Source organism: Pyrgilauda ruficollis, unplaced genomic scaffold (assembly GCF_017590135.1).
Source record: "Pyrgilauda ruficollis isolate IOZ18807 unplaced genomic scaffold, ASM1759013v1 scaffold30, whole genome shotgun sequence".
In the NCBI taxonomy this organism is placed as follows: domain Eukaryota; kingdom Metazoa; phylum Chordata; class Aves; order Passeriformes; family Passeridae; genus Pyrgilauda; species Pyrgilauda ruficollis.
Window position 1 is genome coordinate 3,347,923 of NW_024524378.1, and position 18,780 is coordinate 3,366,702.

General features: G+C 38.1%; 1 protein-coding gene across 3 annotated transcripts in view; it reads left to right on the plus strand.

Moving 5' to 3' along the window:
- Positions 1-4,030: 4,030 nt before the first annotated feature.
- Positions 4,031-18,780, plus strand: part of NSMAF (neutral sphingomyelinase activation associated factor) — a 39,386-nt gene continuing 24,636 nt past the window's right edge. The window contains exons 1-7 of one of the 3 annotated variants that reach the window (XM_041473684.1): positions 4,031-4,358; positions 9,727-9,792; positions 14,184-14,273; positions 14,364-14,442; positions 14,532-14,599; positions 14,685-14,721; positions 17,525-17,575. In XM_041473684.1, the coding sequence (XP_041329618.1) occupies positions 9,791-9,792; positions 14,184-14,273; positions 14,364-14,442; positions 14,532-14,599; positions 14,685-14,721; positions 17,525-17,575 (327 nt within the window). In that variant the 5' untranslated portion in view covers positions 4,031-4,358; positions 9,727-9,790. Of the gene's footprint in view, positions 4,359-9,726; positions 9,793-10,793; positions 10,971-14,183; positions 14,274-14,363; positions 14,443-14,531; positions 14,600-14,684; positions 14,722-17,524; positions 17,576-18,780 lie in introns of those variants that run through there. The other 2 variants (XM_041473683.1, XM_041473685.1) reach the window with 2 other exon arrangements.

Below are 18,780 nucleotides of genomic sequence, written 5' to 3' on the forward strand. Positions count from 1 at the left end.
TCAGAAAAAATATATTATTGGATGAATCCTTGAACTACACTCAGGAGTCTTTTATACTCCCAACAGAAACTTCACCACTGACTTCAACAGTTGAGGTTAAGCCTACTCTGAACATGTTTAAAAATGCCCAATAGAATAGAATGGATTGACAAGAAACACTTGAGCATTGTATTTAATGAAGCTTTTTAGATACCCGAAAGACAAAACTTTTGTAGTTAAATACCATGGGGAATATCTGCCAGAAACCAAAAATGAAAAAAAAAATTAAAACCAACTTGGAATATTTGAAGTCAAATGCCAGGGATCCAGTGAGACTATGGAAAAAATACAGGTTTAGTAGTACCCCAGAGATATGGTAGCATATCATGAGTGATAGCTGTATATAAGAATGCTAGGGAAATTGGGCACAGTAAATCAGGGGATGATGATTCAATGTGTATTGAATTCAGGAATAGACAAAAGATACTGTTCCTGCTGAAAATTAAAAGGAGGAAGCAAAATTACATTATGATTCAGGTCTATTTTTTATAATAGACTACAGCTGTACTCAAAAGGAGGAAGTTGATGCTTTTTTCTGATGTATTCTGAGCAACTAATGAAGGTATTCAAGAAGCTTGCCCATGAGATAACAATGGATGTCAATCACTTGAATACCAGCCTGAAGAGCAATATGGCAGGACACAAAATGTTCATCAAGTTCTTGTAGCATTTTAGGGATGAACTTTTGCTACACAGTACAGAGGCATTACCAACTGGAACTGCATGACAAGCAGAGAGGAGCTCACTTTGATTTTAAAGGCAGAAAGTAAACTGAGTGAAAGTGATCATGACACATTTGACCAAAATAGACTTCCCTGCTCTGGGAAAAAGAGGAAGAAAAAGCATGCCAGCACTGCCAACTATGGATTGCATTGTTATGTAGAAATAGTTAAGCTAACTTTAATCAAGCTAGTCTAGGTACTAAAAGCAGGCTGATCATAACAGCATGCCATTCTGTATGAGTTAATTAACCTCCTTTCTGTACAGCCTAGGCCTGAGCTCAGTCATTTAAAGCTAACCTAGATTTTCTACAGAGAACAATAGACTCATTTTTAATTAAACATACAATAGCAAGCTATCTTGATGTGAACAAAAGGAAGGAAAGGAAGCTTAAGTAGACTGTATTAACATCACATTAAAAGCTCTTCAAAGATTTGAAGAAGTCACAATAAGGGGACATAACTGAAGGGTAACATAAAAGAATATGAATAAAAGAATAAAATTACAAAGCCTACAGTACAAAATGAGTGACAGGCAAAAAGGAGTATAAAATGCAACAATAAAATATTCTGGAAATACATTAGAAGTGCCCAGATACTTAGTTAAATTTATCTTACCATAGAGCTTAAAGAAGGAATGAGATAAAAACTATGTAAATTTCATGTAATCAAGTTAATAGGGCCTAAAGAAATTTACTAAATAATATACCAAAAACAATCTCTGAATTTCTAAAAGACTATATAGGTTTAAAGAGACAAGAAAATTATAAAATTCATCTATCTAAGGTAAGCTGGTCTAAAGCAATCCAGATTTATTTTGATGTCAAGGAATAATATAGAATAAATTCATGAATAAGAAGTTACCATAAGGTTGTCAGGAACAGCTGCCCTCACACTACTCTAATGCCCTTTTTTGCAATCAATTTCACTGATTTGGTAGAAAAAACAGTAAGTATCATAGGTTTTGAGTTTAGTATCATTTAGACACTGTCCCATGACAGTTTCATTAAAACAAAAAGCAAAAGAAACATAATTTTTATAAAAGCACCAAGCAATTGGCATGCTGCTTACAAAAATCAAACTTGGAGAGAACCTGCCATGAGAATCCATAAGGATCTGTTGTCATTTCAGTTTTATTCAGTATTTTCATTGTTGATTCGCAAGATGAAACAGAATATAGATATATTAAAAAACCTCATTCTCACCACTGTGAAAGCTAGAAGACAGTACCAAATTTCAAAACTATTTTCTTAACTAGGATGAATGTTTAAAGTAATCAAGATTAAATCCTCATGGCTAAGGCAAAATATTATACCTGAGAAGAACTTACATATATAGGAGAAAAAGTGGAGAACTAGATGACATGTTAGAATCAGTTCTGAGCAAAAATTTTTGTCACAATGAGACAAGCAAGTTCTTACTGGGATGTATTTATGAATGTTCCTCTCATGTGTAACACATGGGGCATAATTACTGCACTCTAGTTGGTGTTGATACGTTATATCCTAAGATAAAGGCAAAAGTCATACTGGAATGTGACTTTTTGGCAGAATAAAGCTGAAAGAATAAATAATTTAAGAGTGTAGTCTATAAGAAAAGTGAAAAAAAAATGTTTAGTCTATGAGAGGGTGATATACATGTCTTCACATATAAACAATTATATGAATAAGTATACATTTATACAAAAATATTTATTAAAACATATGTGAAGCACATAAATACCTTTCACCTTCAAGTACTGCATTCAGCTCTGGGGTCCTCAACACAGGAAGGACCTAGTCCTCAACCTGCTGGAGCCAGTCCAGAGGAGGCCACCAAGATTATTGTAGGAATATAGCACCTCTGCTCTGAGGAAAGGCTGAAAGAATTGGGATTCTTCAGCCTGGAAAAGAGAAGGCTTCAGGGTGACCTAATTTTTTCCTTCCAGTACCTGGATGAAGCCTACAAGAAAGACAGAGACTATTTACAAGAGAACGTAGACACAAGGACAAGGAGTAATGACATTAAACTAAAGGAGAAAAAGTTTAGGTTAGATGTGTGGAAGAAATTCTTTACTGTGAGGTGGTGAGGCACTGGAACAAGTTTCCCAGAGAAGTGGTGGACACCCCATCCCTGGAAGTGTTCAAGGCCAGACTGGATGGCCCTGAGCCATCTGGTCTAGTGGAAGGTGTCCATGCCCATGGCAGCGGGGGTGGAACTAGATGATTTTTAAGGTCCCTTTCAGCCCAACCCCCTCCATGATTCTGTGATTCCATGATTTCCACTGGAAATATGACAAGGAATGCAGCAAAGAAAAATCAGGTTGGCTATTGGACAAACATATATCCACAGATGCTGTTAGAAGTTTGTATAAGCTACACTCAAATGCTGCAGATTTTCTTCAAACAGTGTTTTTACAAATTGATTCGAGAAATAGTTCATGCAGATGATAGAAGTGGTTTTCAAACTGTGATCTATTGCCTCCTTAGATTCTGTAAAGTACTCCTGAAGAGAACCCTGAAAGACTATTAGCCAAAGTAAATCTGCGTTCTGTAAATACAACAGTTCTCATATCTGTGTCCACAAATTGAAAATATTTGAGTAACACTGATCAATGTATACCTGAATCCATCTGAGAGCAGAGAGTACATCAGACAATCTCTTGAGGTCTAGAAGCCAGTAATTCTTTTAGTTTCTATGTGAAAAATTATATCCTCTCCATGAATCCATTTTTCCAACTTATAAATATTCAAAAAGCAGAATTTTTCTACTGCACAAGAGATCGTGTCTGTAAACTCATAACAAATTGTTCGGATTCAGGGACAGTTCTATGAACTGAAGGGTTTTTATATGAACTAATAGATTTTACTTAACTCCTCTTTCTATAGAAGTCTTTCTAGGCAATGATAGGACTTGAACAAATGGCATGAAGCTGAGTCAGGGGAGGTTTAGGTCGAGTATGAGGAAAAGGTTTTTCAGCCAGAGGGTGGTTGGGCACTGGAACAGGCTCCCCAGGGAAGCGGTCACAGCCCCAAGCCTGACAGAGCTCAAGAAGCGTTCTGACAATGCTGTCAGTGCGTGGTGTGACTCCTGGGAATGCCCTGTGCAGGCATCGACTTGGATCCCTTCCAGCTCCGCACATTCTGTGACTCCAGGCTTTGAACGCACCTCCTGCCCGGACAGCTTCTGTCACACGCATTACGAGCACAATGATCTCACTGCAGTGGCACTAGTTTAAAACTTTTATTTCAGTCCACGTAACGAAGCTGTTTCACAATGTAATACAGCGTGAGCTTCCCTCCCTGTGCGCCGCGGAGGCCCCGAAGGGCCGCAGAGCCACCGCAGCCCGGGCGAGGGCGCAGAACCCCCGGTGCCGACTGACTCCGTTTCCCCGGCCTTTTGCCTGCGCCGCCTTCCCCCGCCTCTCCGGCGGTACAAACGGGGAGGGCCGGGCTCTCCAGCCCGGCTGCGGCCGCGGCCGGCCCGCTCTCCCCGCCTCCCTGAGGCGCGGCCTGGCCCGGCCCGGCCTGCTGTGGCGGCGGCACCGGCGGCTCGGCCCGGCGGCTCCATGGCTTTCATCCGCAGGCGGCGGCTGGAGCGGGAGCTGTACTCCAAGGAGAGGTGAGCGGCACTGCCCCACCGGCCCCGGCCGCCCCCGCTCGGCCCCGGCCCCTCGGAGGGCCCGGCGGGGCTGCGGGGCCTCTGGAGAGGCCGCGGCGCAGCGCCCCGGCGCCGTGCTGCCCTCGCTGTTGTTACTGTTGAGATCAGGTGGCTGATGGTTCCCCTGAGTTAAGGCTGGAAAGGGTGTAGAAAGGACCTGGGAAAACAGGAATGCTGCTTGCCTTGTATAAATTGCATGAAAAATAGCGTCTTGTAAATTTTTGTTTATTAGTTTGTTCTCAGTTGCGCTTGTGGCATGGAGCTGTGCTTCATTGTAGTTTGTTGTGATATTTTTGACTTTTTTTTTTCCCCGGAACACTATAGTCAGTGTACTGTCAGCCCTTGAATTACCGACTCTATGTTGTCTCTTTAAAGCATTAAATTCAATTTGCGCGCTCCTGTTTGCTGACTATAATATTTGTTTTGTTTCTGAACGTACAACAAAGGCTTATCACACATGCTTGAGTGTATCCTGAATTTACTCTCTTATTTTTAGGTAGTGTCCCACTTCCTTTTGCCTGGCTTAGCTGTATCTGTCTTGTCAAAAAGTTTTAAAATCTTTTGCAAGCCTAACATTTCCACATAGGAAATCTCTGTGAGAGCAGTAGGTCGGCGTGGGTCACACAGCAGAAGGACACCACTTTCTCTGGGGGGATCAGGGATCCCCAGGTGTCCCCTGCTACGGGAACCAGGGAGACAGCAGGCTGGTCCCATGTGAGCCCTGTGCAAATTCCTGCTGCAGGTCTCTGCTGCTTACACAGCACTGCTTATTGTTGATGAGAAAACCACATGATGAAGAGCTGGACTCACTCTGTCCATATAAATTCTGAATCATAGCTGTACAGCCCATGAAGCTACCACATCCTCTGAAGTGTTGTTTTTTTCTTGGGTTTTTTTTTTTTGCTTTTTGTTTTTGGGTTTGTTTTTTTTGTTTTTTTTTTTTGTTTTTGTTTTTGTTTTGGTTTTGGTTTTTTGGTGGTTTTTTTTGTTTTTTTTTTTTAAGTACAGATGTGTTCTGGATCATGTTTTGTCTTCTTGTGTATCTTGCTGCTTTGGGGGGACTGCTGTGGTTTCAGATGTGTGTAAGGGGCTGAAGGCAGAAAGGACGAACTTCTGGTGTAGAAGGAAAATATAAATATTTTTAGTTGTAAAGAAAGCATCTTAATTGTAGAAAAAGCAAGTAAAATGACTGTGTGAGCTGTGTTATGGATTTAATGTAAATAGATTTTTTTTGAAAAGCTGAGAAAAAAAGGCCAAAAATCAGACTTGTCCCAAAGAACCTAAATAGGATCCAAATCTCTTCTAAAAAGCCCTGAGAAAAAACTCAGCATATCAATGTCAGTATTACTGATCTACAGTTGTTGATGAGAACTTTTTTCTTTGCTCCTTCTTGAAAGCATATCAGGATCTTATTATTTGAGCTTGTAATTTGAGCACTTTATGAAAGGTCAGTCTTATTCTCATTTGCATTGGCAGGTTTTCCTGTATCTGCAAGCTGATTTCTCTGTTTCTTCCCCTTAACCTAACAATTGATATTAGTATAAAATCTAAGTAAATTTATACGTTTTGTACGCTATATCTCCCTCTTTTCCTGTGCTTTTCTCAATTAGGAAATCTTAAAAGCATTTAAGTGATTTAAAATATTTTAAGCTTGGAATTATCAGATCAGAAACACTGTATTTTTGTTGCATGTTGTCCTTATAGTTCTGTCTTAAAACAGCAAAAAACCAGCTTACTATGAATTAATTGAAGGGACAGGTTCTGAGAATTTTTTTTTGTCTAGGTGCTGAGTAGCTGTTAGAGACACCAACTTCTGCTTGAAAGCTTTGCTTGATCTTTGTATCCTTGGGGTAGATATTTCCTAGTGAAACGAACAAGACTTCTTAAAACTTGTGGCAACTGCATTTGATGTGTGTTTTAGTTTAGGATTTTTTTGGTTTTTTTGTTTCTTGTTCGTTGCTTTCTACAAAACCTTGAGCTATAAAAGTTTCAGTTAAGAGTAGTGTGAAACTTGGTAAGTAAGAAGTTAATCTTCTTATGCAGTTGCTTTGGAGGGAAGGAAGATCAGATTAGTTTTAAGTGATCTGAAAAAAAATATTTCTTCTTAACTAATTAGTCCACTTTAATATCTAGTTACATAAACCTTCTTTTGTGACTATATGCCATTTTCTAGAAGAAAACAAGAAAATGCTGAAATGTCCTGTGTCCAAGACAGTTTATTTAATCCCTAAAATATTGATCCTTCATGAACAGCAATCCTTTTTTACAAACAATTTTAGTTACAAAACATCAAATTAGATGATGTGGTTTTTGGCTCAGATGGTTGCTTTCTTTATAAACTGATTTCTCACTTCTGCTGGCAGTATGCCCAAATGCAGACAAGCATAAACACTTGGGACGGGGTCTCTCTCTATGGTGCCGCTGGTTTGTCTTGCACCCTGCTTGGCTTCCTATGTGAGGGGTTCATCTCTTCTGCTGGAAACATCATTCGCATGAAGCAACCTACGGGCAGCGTGTAGGTGCTGCAGATTGGTATGATGGTTGCTTGGGTGTTGGATTTATATTTTTTTTTTCATTTTTTTTTTAATCTGTAGCCTTATCTTACTGTCTTGAGACAAAATATGCATAATGAAATCTTTTATCCACAGATCAGCAAATGAGTCCTACAGCTGGTCTACAGATAATTTGTTCTTGGTGGGAGGAGGTTTAATTTTAGAGTTGGTTTTGCATAGCTGTGTGCTGCTGCTAGGTTGGGCAGCCCTGCTTTTTCATCCCTGACAATTTCCTTCTGTTATCAGGACTGTACTTCCAGTTTCAGGTCAAGTCATTGTGCAAGGTGTGTTGGATCAGCCACTTGAAACCCTTGTGTCCAAGCAGATTTCTAGCATGTGCTTTTCTGATGAAAGGACAAAAATAGTAAGGCTTCAATCACAGATTATGAATTTAAAGCAGGATCAATTGGTACCTTTCCTGGGTGGTATAAACAGGATTTTGCCAGGGCACTGGTCCCAGCATGGTCATTCCTGTGTCCAGTTTGACTAAGTCCAATGCTTCAGTTGGTAGGTGAAATTGGTGTATAAAATAAACTGTGGACTTGTTTTGTTTTCTTTTTTTCCCCCCCCCAGATGTTGAAAGTTTGAGTCTTTTTCAGACTGAAGTATAGAGGGATGTGCACATCAAGCAGAGGAACAGTAAAATTCTCAAGTAGACTAAACCTGATGCAGCACACTTTTGTTTGGAGGATATTTTGTAGCATCTTGGTAGGAGTTATAAACTACAGGTTGTGGTTTGTAAAGGGTGATTGGCTTCTTGGCTGCATACTAAGAACAATGCTAGGAATGTTTGGGTGCCTTAGGGTTCCCAAACCTTGTGTATTGGGAATGACATCATACAAGCTGAAGTTTTGCAAGTGTTTTCTTGCTACTTAGTGCCAAGTTTTCTTATGCATCTTGGGTGTGTTCTTGACTCATATTCCTCAGACCTTTTCTGAGTGGCAATTATATGGCAGCTCTTTGAAAAAGGAAGTGAGTTCCGTTTTTCTTGGCAAGACGGTTACCTTCTTCTTTTTTCTACCTGGAGTTGCTTCTCAAAGGAATACTGATTCCCTTCATAAGAAAATACCTTCCAACTGACTGGCATATGAATTTTTCAGTTATTCTTAATATAATCTTTCTAGGACTATAAAAAGACAGGAAATTGAAATAGGTCTTCAAGCTAAATTATGTTGGCATGCTTTAATTTACTTTTTCCCTTAAGTCTAGGCGCTTACCTTTTAAGCTCAAACAGCTCCTTATAGACTGTTAAAATAATAACTCTTTACCAGATTCTGTGTACTTTTAACACTGTGTGGGGATTGAAGGTGTTCCAGCACAAAAGCTCTTAAAGCCTCCATTAAAGTTATCTGGGGGGCTGTAAAGATGTGTGTATCTACACTGTACCAATCATCCCTTGCTGTAGCTCCCCACCAAGATATACCCTCAGACAGACAGGCACAACTGTGGCTGAAAATCTTTTTCATTTTGGATCTGGGAGACTCCTTGTGTTATTTAAATTGGTAGTGTTGGTTTTTCCAGCTGTGTGAGTTATTATAATAAAAGATGTTCCCTTATCTAGCATGTTCTTCTTTCTTCCCTCTCCAAGATGCTGCTGTTGTTGATTTTTGGATGCAGAACTTGCATTAAACCTGAGGTGTAACAGTGTAAGTGCCTTTCTACCCACTCTAACGTTCAAGGATTTGCCATAGTGGCAGTGGTGGCTATGGATTTATTTCACCCTGGAAAGTGAAACTGCCTCTTTCCTAGCATCTCTTGATAGCAGAGCTGCTGTGTTGGTTTGCTGCGTTCCAAAGAGTAAAGTTTTGTTCCTGACGACCTTGTTCTTTTGCCCAACCCATTCTCATGGTACTGTTTCTGGTATTCCATGTACCCTTCTATGTACAAAACTATCCTGGGAAAACTCCACAGCTGAATAGAAGCTTGCATTATGGCCTGTCTGCTAATGTGATAATTTTTAAGTCAAAATTGCCTGTTCTTCACAACTGGAAGTAGTTTTTGAGGCATTACAAGTGTGTGGGCCCAGCGGAGTTACTGAAGCTGCTTCTTTTTTTTTTTTTCCCCTTCAATTTCCATTTTTCAAATACTACACGTAGTAAGAAAATACAGTCATCTTGGAAGTTCTCTGAAGGTTTGTTTGCTCTTAGTGAGACATTGAGATTAAAGGCTGGACTATTAAGAGGCTATAGTGTAAGGCATTCAACATCTTGCAGACTCTCAACCCTTATAGCTACTTCCATGGGGTTTGAACTTTTTTTAAAAACTTATCTAATTTGTCTCTGTGTCATTTCCAGAATAATATGTTTGGTTTGTTGTTTTTGGTTTGTTTTTTTTTTGGATAGCCTAGGATGTCGAGTTCATTGTAGGAAAAAAAAAAAAGTCAATGATCCCTGAAGACATGCCTGTGGCTTACTAACTTAATCAGTGTGTAGCAAACCATTGAATAGCATAGTGACCACAACATTTGTGGGCATAAACCTGTCTTTATTAGGGCGTAAGCATAAAAACATCCTGTAATAAACTTTAAGGTGTGAGTATTATTGCTGGATTTCAAAGGATTTTGTGTCAACAGATATTTGAGTTGCTTTCCAAGCTATAGCATTACCTTTAAGTAGATTTTTAATAAAAACTCATTAATGATTTATACTTGGGAAGTTTCGATTAAAAATTGGGCTATGAATTTTGAAAATGGATCAAAATCACTTGCTGGTAATACGAAAAATGTCTCAAACTTGATCCTTTTCTGTTTATGATATTTGTTTATTACTCTATTACAGGAATACAAAGTTTTAGAGCATCACGCAAGGTGTTTAATAGAAACTGAAGGGATCTCCTACAAATATGTAAGAACTAGAACTGGGCTTTGTTTGTTTATTGGTTTATTTGGTTGGGTTTTTTTAGATGCTGGTTCTTGCGGATAATTTAAAAGTGGAAAAAAAATCAAAACTCTTTTTCATTTTAGATACTGAAGCGTTTCTGTACCTTACCCAGTTAAAACTTTTGATTTACCTGACTAACTGCTTAGATTGAGGGGTTTTTAGGTCTTGGGATCAGACTTGAAGGCAAGGAAGGGTAGACTGGGGACAGACTTACTTATTGTTACTTTTGTTGGCATTGATTTTTTTGATCCAGGTTGCTATTCCAGGTTAGTGTGATAAAGTCATAGGCTTACAGTGTGTGCTGTTAATTACACAGCACTGGGAACAGTACAGCTGCTCAGTGGCTGAAAACCAAAATATAGTTTTCAACTCTTACAGGTTTAACCAGTTTCTTATACAGGGTATCTCATGCATTCTCCGCCTACTGTTACTTGCTGATTTTTATATTATTTTAAGTCTTCCTGTTATGTGCAGAATTAAATTACTATTTTAAATGTATGCTAAATTTTAATTTTAAATGTATGCATACAAATTCATGTTGTAGGACCACATAGCAGTTGATAGTATATAAATTTGGTGTGCTGGTCATCTTGCTCTCACAAGTGTCTTTGGAATACTTCCTTTAGCTCTTTGTAAGGCAGATAGCCCAAAGCCCAACTGCTTAGTTGCATGTTGAAGATCCCCATTACTGTAACTTTGTAGCTATTATGATTGATGTCCTATTTTTTTCAGGCCTTCACAACACTGCCTACTTCTGCAACATGCCAGAGACTGATCTGTACCCTTGCTATCTGTAGGATACTTGTTAAACCTCCTGGCAAGCCTGAAGTATCATTATGTGCAGTGATGGTTCTCAAGAGGGACCCTGTTGATACAGTAACTATCAGTGGCTCTGTTTATTTATGTGAAAATACTACTTCTGTGAAGATAACAGCTCTGACTGTACTCTAGTAACATGTGATGAAACTTGACTTTTCTTTGACAACTCTATGGATCGTTAACACAGACAAATTAAATTTAAATACTTCAATAGTAAAGACTAAGATGAGTTGAGAAATTCCAGAAGGTTATTCCAGAGATCACACATCATAATCTTCAGAGTTCCTTAATAGCAGTAACTTGAACTGGTCCAGGAGTGAGATGTAAGTCTGAAAATTGTGCTTTCACTTATGTTGTTGTATTAATTTTAAAAGGGGCAGTTTTTGTGACAGTCTTGGGACAGACAGTAAGTTTGTTCCAATTGCAGTGGGTGCTTGAGAGAAGTAGAGACGTGATTGCATTTGTGGAGATTTGATATCTGGGCTCTGTCTGCCTGCAGAGGTGACTTGTTGCAGCCTGAAAGTATAGGAAAATGCAGTGAGAGTAAGTGGACTTGCAAGTAGAGTAGCAGCAAGTGTAGAAATGCTAGGAAGAGGCTTCAGAACTACATGGAAGGTTCTGTAGAGAGTGGGAGGGGAAGATAAATATGCAAAATGCACTTAGCCTGTATGATGGACAGTGTTTGAAGAAAAATGCTTTAACAGCTTCCAGCACAGCATTACAACCCATTTTCCAGACAGCAAAGCTGAGGTCAGTGAGCAGGAGATCATTGCACAGGAGGTTGCTGGTCTCTGACAGGAAGCTCTACAGCAATGCTGTCTCTGTAAGCGTGGAAAATGAGTACTCATGTGGAAGAGACACAGGGAGAATAACAAAAGGATAAACTGGATGCTGCTAGCAAACATGGTATTTTAAAAGGAGTAAACCTACAGTTTCCCCACAGTACCTATTTAGCCTATATAAAGAGTTTATATTGAGTTTTTGTGCATGTCTTTTTTTTTTTTCTTTTTTTTTTTTTTTTTTTTTTTGGTTTGGCTGTGTCCCTTCCCAAGTCCTTGTGCACCTCCAGCCTTTTTTCACATGTGACACCATCTGATTCAGCAGCAGTAAGTGTTGTGCTAGGGAAAGAATACCTCAAATTCTTGCCAACAGCTTCTGGTTTTGGGAAGGTGAATTCATTTATAAGTGACAAGTATACAAAGATACAACACTTTCATAGAGGTAGTTATAATGAAAAATTTCAAGGAGAGCTCTCTTGGTTTATGTATTTTGGCCTATGTTGAGCATGTTATAGTTACTGGGAATAACAGCCAATGTTTTGATATAAAAACATGGCTTGTCTTGAATACATGAGGGATGCCTGCATTTACCAAAAACTAAAAAATCTAGTAAATACCAGTGCTGTCAACAGGTGCATTTAGAAAGAATATAAATGTGAGGCATTTGTTAAAAGAATAGATGGAGATAAAGGAAAGAGCCCAAGCATGAAGAATTTCAGAAATTAATTCTATTGAACAAGAATCACAGTTTTCTTGGGAAAAAAAAAAATTATGGGACCATAAATGCCATTTCTCTGAAGCTCATGTTCTCTATGTCAATAGTGGCTGTTTTCTGATGAAAAATAATAGATTTTTTTCAAACAAACCTGGGTGCTACCTTTGTTCTTGACTTTTATTATTAATTAAATAATAATAATAATTATATGTATAGTATACGTAGTACGCTTACACATACTAGAAAGAAGAGCAATTTACTGGTGAATTTCTCTTTATACATCCTAACATAGCTTTATTAAAAAGCTTTAAAAATGTGATAGAACTTGTAAGATCTGAGTTTGCAAAATCAGAAATTCTCAGTTTGTCCTGGATGATTCCAGCTGGATGATATGTTGAAAAATGGAATATAATAGGATATGAAACATAGTAGCTTCCCCACAGTTACTGAGTATAATGGCACAGAATAACCCTTGGTCAGTTGGGGTCAGCTGTCCTGGCTGTGTCCCTTCCCAAGTCCTTGTGCACCTCCAGCCTCCTCACTGGCAGAATGGGGTGAAGCAGAAAAGGCCTCGACTCAGTTGAAGCACATGCAGTGCTTAAATCTTGGAATGATCAGCAGTTTTCAGCACACATTCAGAGCAAAGCCCCATAGTAGATACTGCAAAGAAAACCAAAAAAGAATAGTAGATACTGCAAAGAAAACCAAAAGCTGAAACCAGCACAATGGGATCATAAAAAACTGTTTTCAAGAGAGGAAAGTAAAGATAAGGCCATTTTAAATAAGCAGCAGAGCAGTAAGACAAAGTATCTTGGGACCACAAACCCAAAAGTTTTGAGTATATAGAGCCACTGTTACTTGTAGTTGCAGTAAAACCTGTATTGTTATGTTCTGTTTAAGATAACAACCACAACAAAATCTTTAAATGCACAAGATATATTTTCAAGAATGTTATTTTTTCCATTGTGAAAAATGCTTTTTTAATGAACAGGCTGTTCGATTCACTCAGTTCATTTTGTGAACTCCTGACATATTTACTGCTGTTTGAATACTGCTCTGGGGACACTTGGTGTTTAGTAGTGTTTTCACAGGCATTTCTAGTGAAGCACATAATGAGCAAAATACAAAAAGCTCAAAATGTGGGTGTAAATAAATACTATGTACTTGGTGCAGATCAGATCAGCACTGCACACAAACAAGTTGTACTTCCAACTGAAGTTGTTTTTGCTTCTCCTGCTGTGCCAGTATCCACTGGCATTTTCTACAGCTGAAACACTCAGTGACCGAGTGTTCACCCTGTTAGAAAGTTGTTGAGTTCTGATCATTTGCAGCAGTTTCACTTAAGTTGGTAGAGAAAGCATTTTCAGGTTCCCCCTAATCTGGCCTATTTGCATTTACTTGGTACCAGCACTGGCATTACTATGATCCTGCAATTCGATACTTTCGAAGACTTCAGTTTCCTATTTTTGTTTGTTTGTTGTTAATCACATTAGACCATGAACAGGCTTCCTGGGGGCTGAACAGAGGTGTGGAGAAAGTACAAAATGTGGTTGGTGAGGAAGGTAATGCTTCCTCAGAGGGCATCCATTGAGTGATACACTCATGTTGTAAAATCTGTGCCAGTGTTTTCACTTAACATTTTAGACCAGTTTAATTTGGCTTCGCTTCAAAACAATCTAATTCCATCTATTCTAAGTGATTAGTTCCTGCCCTTCCTTTTTGTGTCATTGCATATTTTGCCTGGCATACATTGATCAGGGCTAAAGCAGTAAGCCTGGTTATATTAGTTTCCATCTAAGACATCAGAATCAAATATCTAACCTTATATGTGTTGGAAGAGCATCGGGTGATCTTCTTCACATGTACACAAATTTTCTGTATAGGTTGTTATTTTAAAAAGTTAAATTAATTCATTATTGGGATGTGAGGTACAGCAAAGAGATCAGTGAAAACTTTCCAAACACCCAAAATGTTTTTATTAAGAGTACTAACTGTTATGGTATTTTCTCTTAGAATAAAAAATTTTTATTTTTAATTTATAGGTTTTCACTACTTCTTCTGAACCTGGAAGAATATTACTTTGAACAGCACACAGCTAATCATATTATAAATAAAGATTGCAAAGATGAAAGGTACAAAACTCTTACCTACCTTCATTTACTGGAGTCATTCTAAGTTCATGGATCATGAATTCATGCACAACTTTTTGTTTTTCCTTTTAGAAAATTCAGAGGCTCCCTAAAAATCTGTTCAAAGTCAATTATTTTTGAACCAGATGACAATATCCAGCCTATTATCAAGGTAAGCAGTGCAAACTTAAATTTCTTGGTAACTAAAAATTCTCTTTAAAAAGCTTTTAAGAAATACTGTATTTTTATGACTTGTTGCAGATACCGTTGCGGGATTGCGTTAGTATAAAAGCCCCAGAAGATAGTGAAGCAAGTAACCCTTTCACAAGGTAGGTAAATTTAGGGTACTGTATGTATTTAACTTCCTTTAAAGCCCAAATTCCCATCATTTCAAATATCTTATTTACATTTTAGGAATACATCTGGAGGGATTTCTGTTGTATGTAGCCAGGTAAGACATGCATATAATAGATTCTTGATGTATAAATGGGTGAGGTTACATAAATGAGCAAGCTTATGTTCTTTAATGGTATTTTTCCTCAAAGCTGTAATCCAAGGGTGGGAAGTTAACTGAAAACAAAACTAATTAGTGTCAAAAACTTAGCATTAATGTGAAACTGTTGATGCTGGAAATTGCAAACTGTTAATGACTTCATTAAGCCATTAATTCAATAAACTGAACGTTTTTGCCCTGTACATTTTATAATGGAGCTTAGGGAAACCTTAGAATTGAATGAAAAAGGAGAATAGATGGTAATAAAACTTATTATTAATTATCTTTAGTTTGCTATTGTTACACTGCTTTCATCTACTTTCTGCAGCATGTTGGGGTAATGGCAAAGCTATCTTGGTCCCTATGATTCAGCTTTGTGAAAACTCTGGACTGTGCTGTCCACCAAGCAGTTTTCTGAAGGTGTCCTGCTACTGTCTTAAAGTTTCAGTCAAGAGTTGTGGTTGTGGATTCTTAGAGTTAACCAAGGGGGTGCACTTTAAATTTTGATAAATTGCAGTTGATAGGTGTTCCAAAGCTGTAAAAGTTAAAAAAAAAAAAAAAAAAAAAAAGTTAATGTGTTCCTTTCAGGATAGAACACAGTTAAGGCAGGAAATACAATTTTAAATATTCTTGTGTATTTCTAAAATATGTCTTTACCAATGCCCAAAATTGATAGCCTTGCTAAGTTATGTGCTGCTGCAGTCAAAAACAAGCTCAAGCATTTAATACTGTCTATGCCAGAGGAGTTTGTGGTTGTTGTTGTAGTAACCAGTATATTTAATTTCATTTTGAAACTGCTCCTGTGAAAAATACTGTGTAATCTGTTTCTTGAGTTGGCAGGTTTTCTATGCACTGAGTGATTTTTAAAAACATATTTCTAACTCCTCCAGGCAATGCTTCCACAGTACATCATTACTCTATGTTCTGAAGAGCAACTGATTATAAGAAACATCTTGTAAGAAAGAGGAATTAAGTTTTAAGATGGCAAGTGTGGTTAGCACCCCCCACACCTCCCATTTGTTGCTTTCATGTCATCTTCCTATCTCTGAGGACACGTTCTGAAATGCTTGGGTGGCACCATAAATGCTAGTATTTTGTATAAAAGGCATATGGTCTTCCAGGTGTAAGGTAGTCACTAGTTGTAATTATGACTAGTTGTAATTAATAATTATCTAATTAAAAATATGGCTTTTTAAGTAAAATTTTTGCCTTGTAGGAAACCACACATAGGGAATACTTGGAACATCTTAAACATCTTTTCCTTTTAGAATTAGAAAAATTTGTTAGTACATAGCTGGATAAGCAGCTTCTCTTTATGTAACAGACAACTTAGAACTAATGGCTTTAAAATATAGTAAATGGAAATAATAATTTGATATTATTTCAGTATTTTTTCTTGAGATAAAACTGGGGGAAATCCTCCAAAAACAGGAAATTAATACAGTATGCTTAAGATTTTGCTCAGCTTACAAGAAAACCAAGCCATTATAGAGTACTCAGTATAGTTATCCTGCAGTAGAGCAATGAATTAAAGAAAACCAAGCCATTATGTCTACTTCTTATGTAATATAGAGTACTCAGTATAGTTATCCTGCAGTAGAGCAATGAATGTGAAGCAGGTTTCTCATTCTGATTCTGCCACGGCTTGGTTCAGGTCTGTACATGATGCTGTCAGATGTAAGACACTAATTACCTTTGTTTTTTAATGTAGCACTTAGAGAGGCATGCTGAGCGTACGGGTTCCAAGCCTGCCGCTTGCTTTGTTCTAACTGGATGTTTCTTGGAGCAGTCATGGGGTGAAGGTTGGCTCTGTTGTCAGCTGGTGGCAATGGGGAAGGCTGTGTGTAGCAGCCAGAAGGATTCTGAATGAATCTGGGAGTGTAGAACTGCAGGTGTGCTACCTATAGGAAGGAAACTGAGGCACTGGGAAAGGACCTGTGATCATCTAAGTTTCTTGGGCCAGGAGTAGAACACAGTAGGTTATGCAGTTGTCACCCCAGGACAGCAGTCCAGTGTATTTTGTTTAGTTCAGAACCAGTCCTGAGCTTAGGCCTGAGATTTAGCAAATTTGAGCCTTCTCTACAGACAGCAAAACCATAACTTATTTCTGGCTTGTTGCCTTCTAGATGGTGGATAGTAAGGCACAGCGTACAAATTAGTGTGCTACCAATCAGGTCTTTTTATAGGAGTTGTGAGAATGTTCTGAAGAAGGAGAGTTCTTTTATGTGGGTTTTGGAGAGGAAAGATGTTCTCAGAGATGAGGCTAGCACCAGAGAAATAAAACTGTTCAAAAGCATGGTATTGGATGAGGGGGGAAATCTGGTGTTCATTGTGGTTGGAGCTTGAAGCGAAACATTTAGCAGCAGAAGAAAGGCATTCATTTGAGAAAGTTTGCACAGAGTATATTGTGTGTTGCCAGTCTGGGGTAATTCCTGTTTGGGCAGAACCTTGAGCCACTAAAAGAGGGGGAGGATCTGCCTCACTGAATGTAGCTCCTTGAAGATCATATGATTAGGATAAAAGCCCACTAATCAACTGTATAAGTAAGCCTCTGAACGAAATTGGATTCTTGCCCTCCTTGAACTTAGCTGATCTAAAAGCTCATTGTTTTTCTGCAGTTTATCTGGGGTAGTTAAAGCAGGATATTACAACCCAGTGTTTTGCTTGCTTAAATAGTGTTCTTAGCTTTGTATTTACCAGTACTTCTGATTAATTTTGTTATTTTTAAGGGGTGAATCTGTAATATCTGTTATTCTTTCAGGTCTTTCTCATTAAAGAGAGAAATGTTATTGCACCCTATAAAACAGTAAGAGTAAGTATATATTTTTTCACTGCTCTTAGCAAACTGGAGTTTCATAAGGATTTATGTTCTCATTTCTGAAAGAGTAAGATAATTATCATTTGAGAAATATGACAGTGAAGCTTTAAAAATAAGGTATTTTTAAAAAAATATTGGAAGAGCATGTCTGAATTCTTCTGTGATGGCTTTCTTACACTTCTTGGAGGACATGCTGCAGATTTGACACTTGCCGTTTACCTTGATGTGCAGCTCCATGGGCTCAACAGTCAGACCTATCAGATGACTGCTTGTGTACAATGGACACTGCATCCTGGTTAAGTGGCTTCTCAGTTCTGCTCAGACCTGAGATTGCTGAGATTCTGCTCAGATGAGAGATTGCTAATTGATATTTCCCAGCTGAGTGTTTCTCAGTTCAAAGAAATGATGGGTAAGGCTGCTCACAGCAGAAACTGGAGCTTGCTCCTGGCTGCTTTCTGCTGATGGGGTTGTTCTGCTCCGATTCTGAGCCTGGAGGCTTCAAGGCATACAAGTTAGGGTTCTTTGCTTAAATTGTGAGATTAGTTAAGACACAAATGCAAAACTCTCATTTTTCAGAGTTAATTCACATTTTGCCCAAGAGTTGAAAAAGACAAAATTATATTTCTCAATGTTTTTGTTTAAGTGAGAAACTTTAAGAATGGAGTCTGTAAGTCTGTATTGCTGTAGTGAACAGCAAAGAGACCAGAGAGGATCTCTGTTCTCTCAACAAGTGCTTTGGGTTGGTTTTGTGATTAGATCTGCCTCTGAACTAGGACTTCAAAGTGTTGTGGTTTTTTCTTTGTTTTTTTTTTTATTCTGACAATTCTTCATGTGTTGAACCTATTTTGTCTTCTGGTCCTTCTATGATCTGTTTTGCAGCCATGTGCAAGATTTATTAAGTATCAGACAAATACCTTATCTCATTGCCATCTCATTGCCAACACGGTGGAAAAGGAAAGAATCAGAAGGGTTGTTTGGAAAGCTTTTCACTTCATTTTCTCCTAAGTTATGATTCATCCACAGCTAAAACTTTTCTGACAGTTAACCATCGCAACTTACTTTGCTGAAGTTCAGCTTTTTCTCTGCATTTTAAAACAAGAAATCTAGTTAACCTTCAATCTTTTCTGATTTTTTTTTCTGTTGCTGCTAAATATCTTCTACTTGAATTGTTGCGAGTTCCATATATGTCCATATACTGA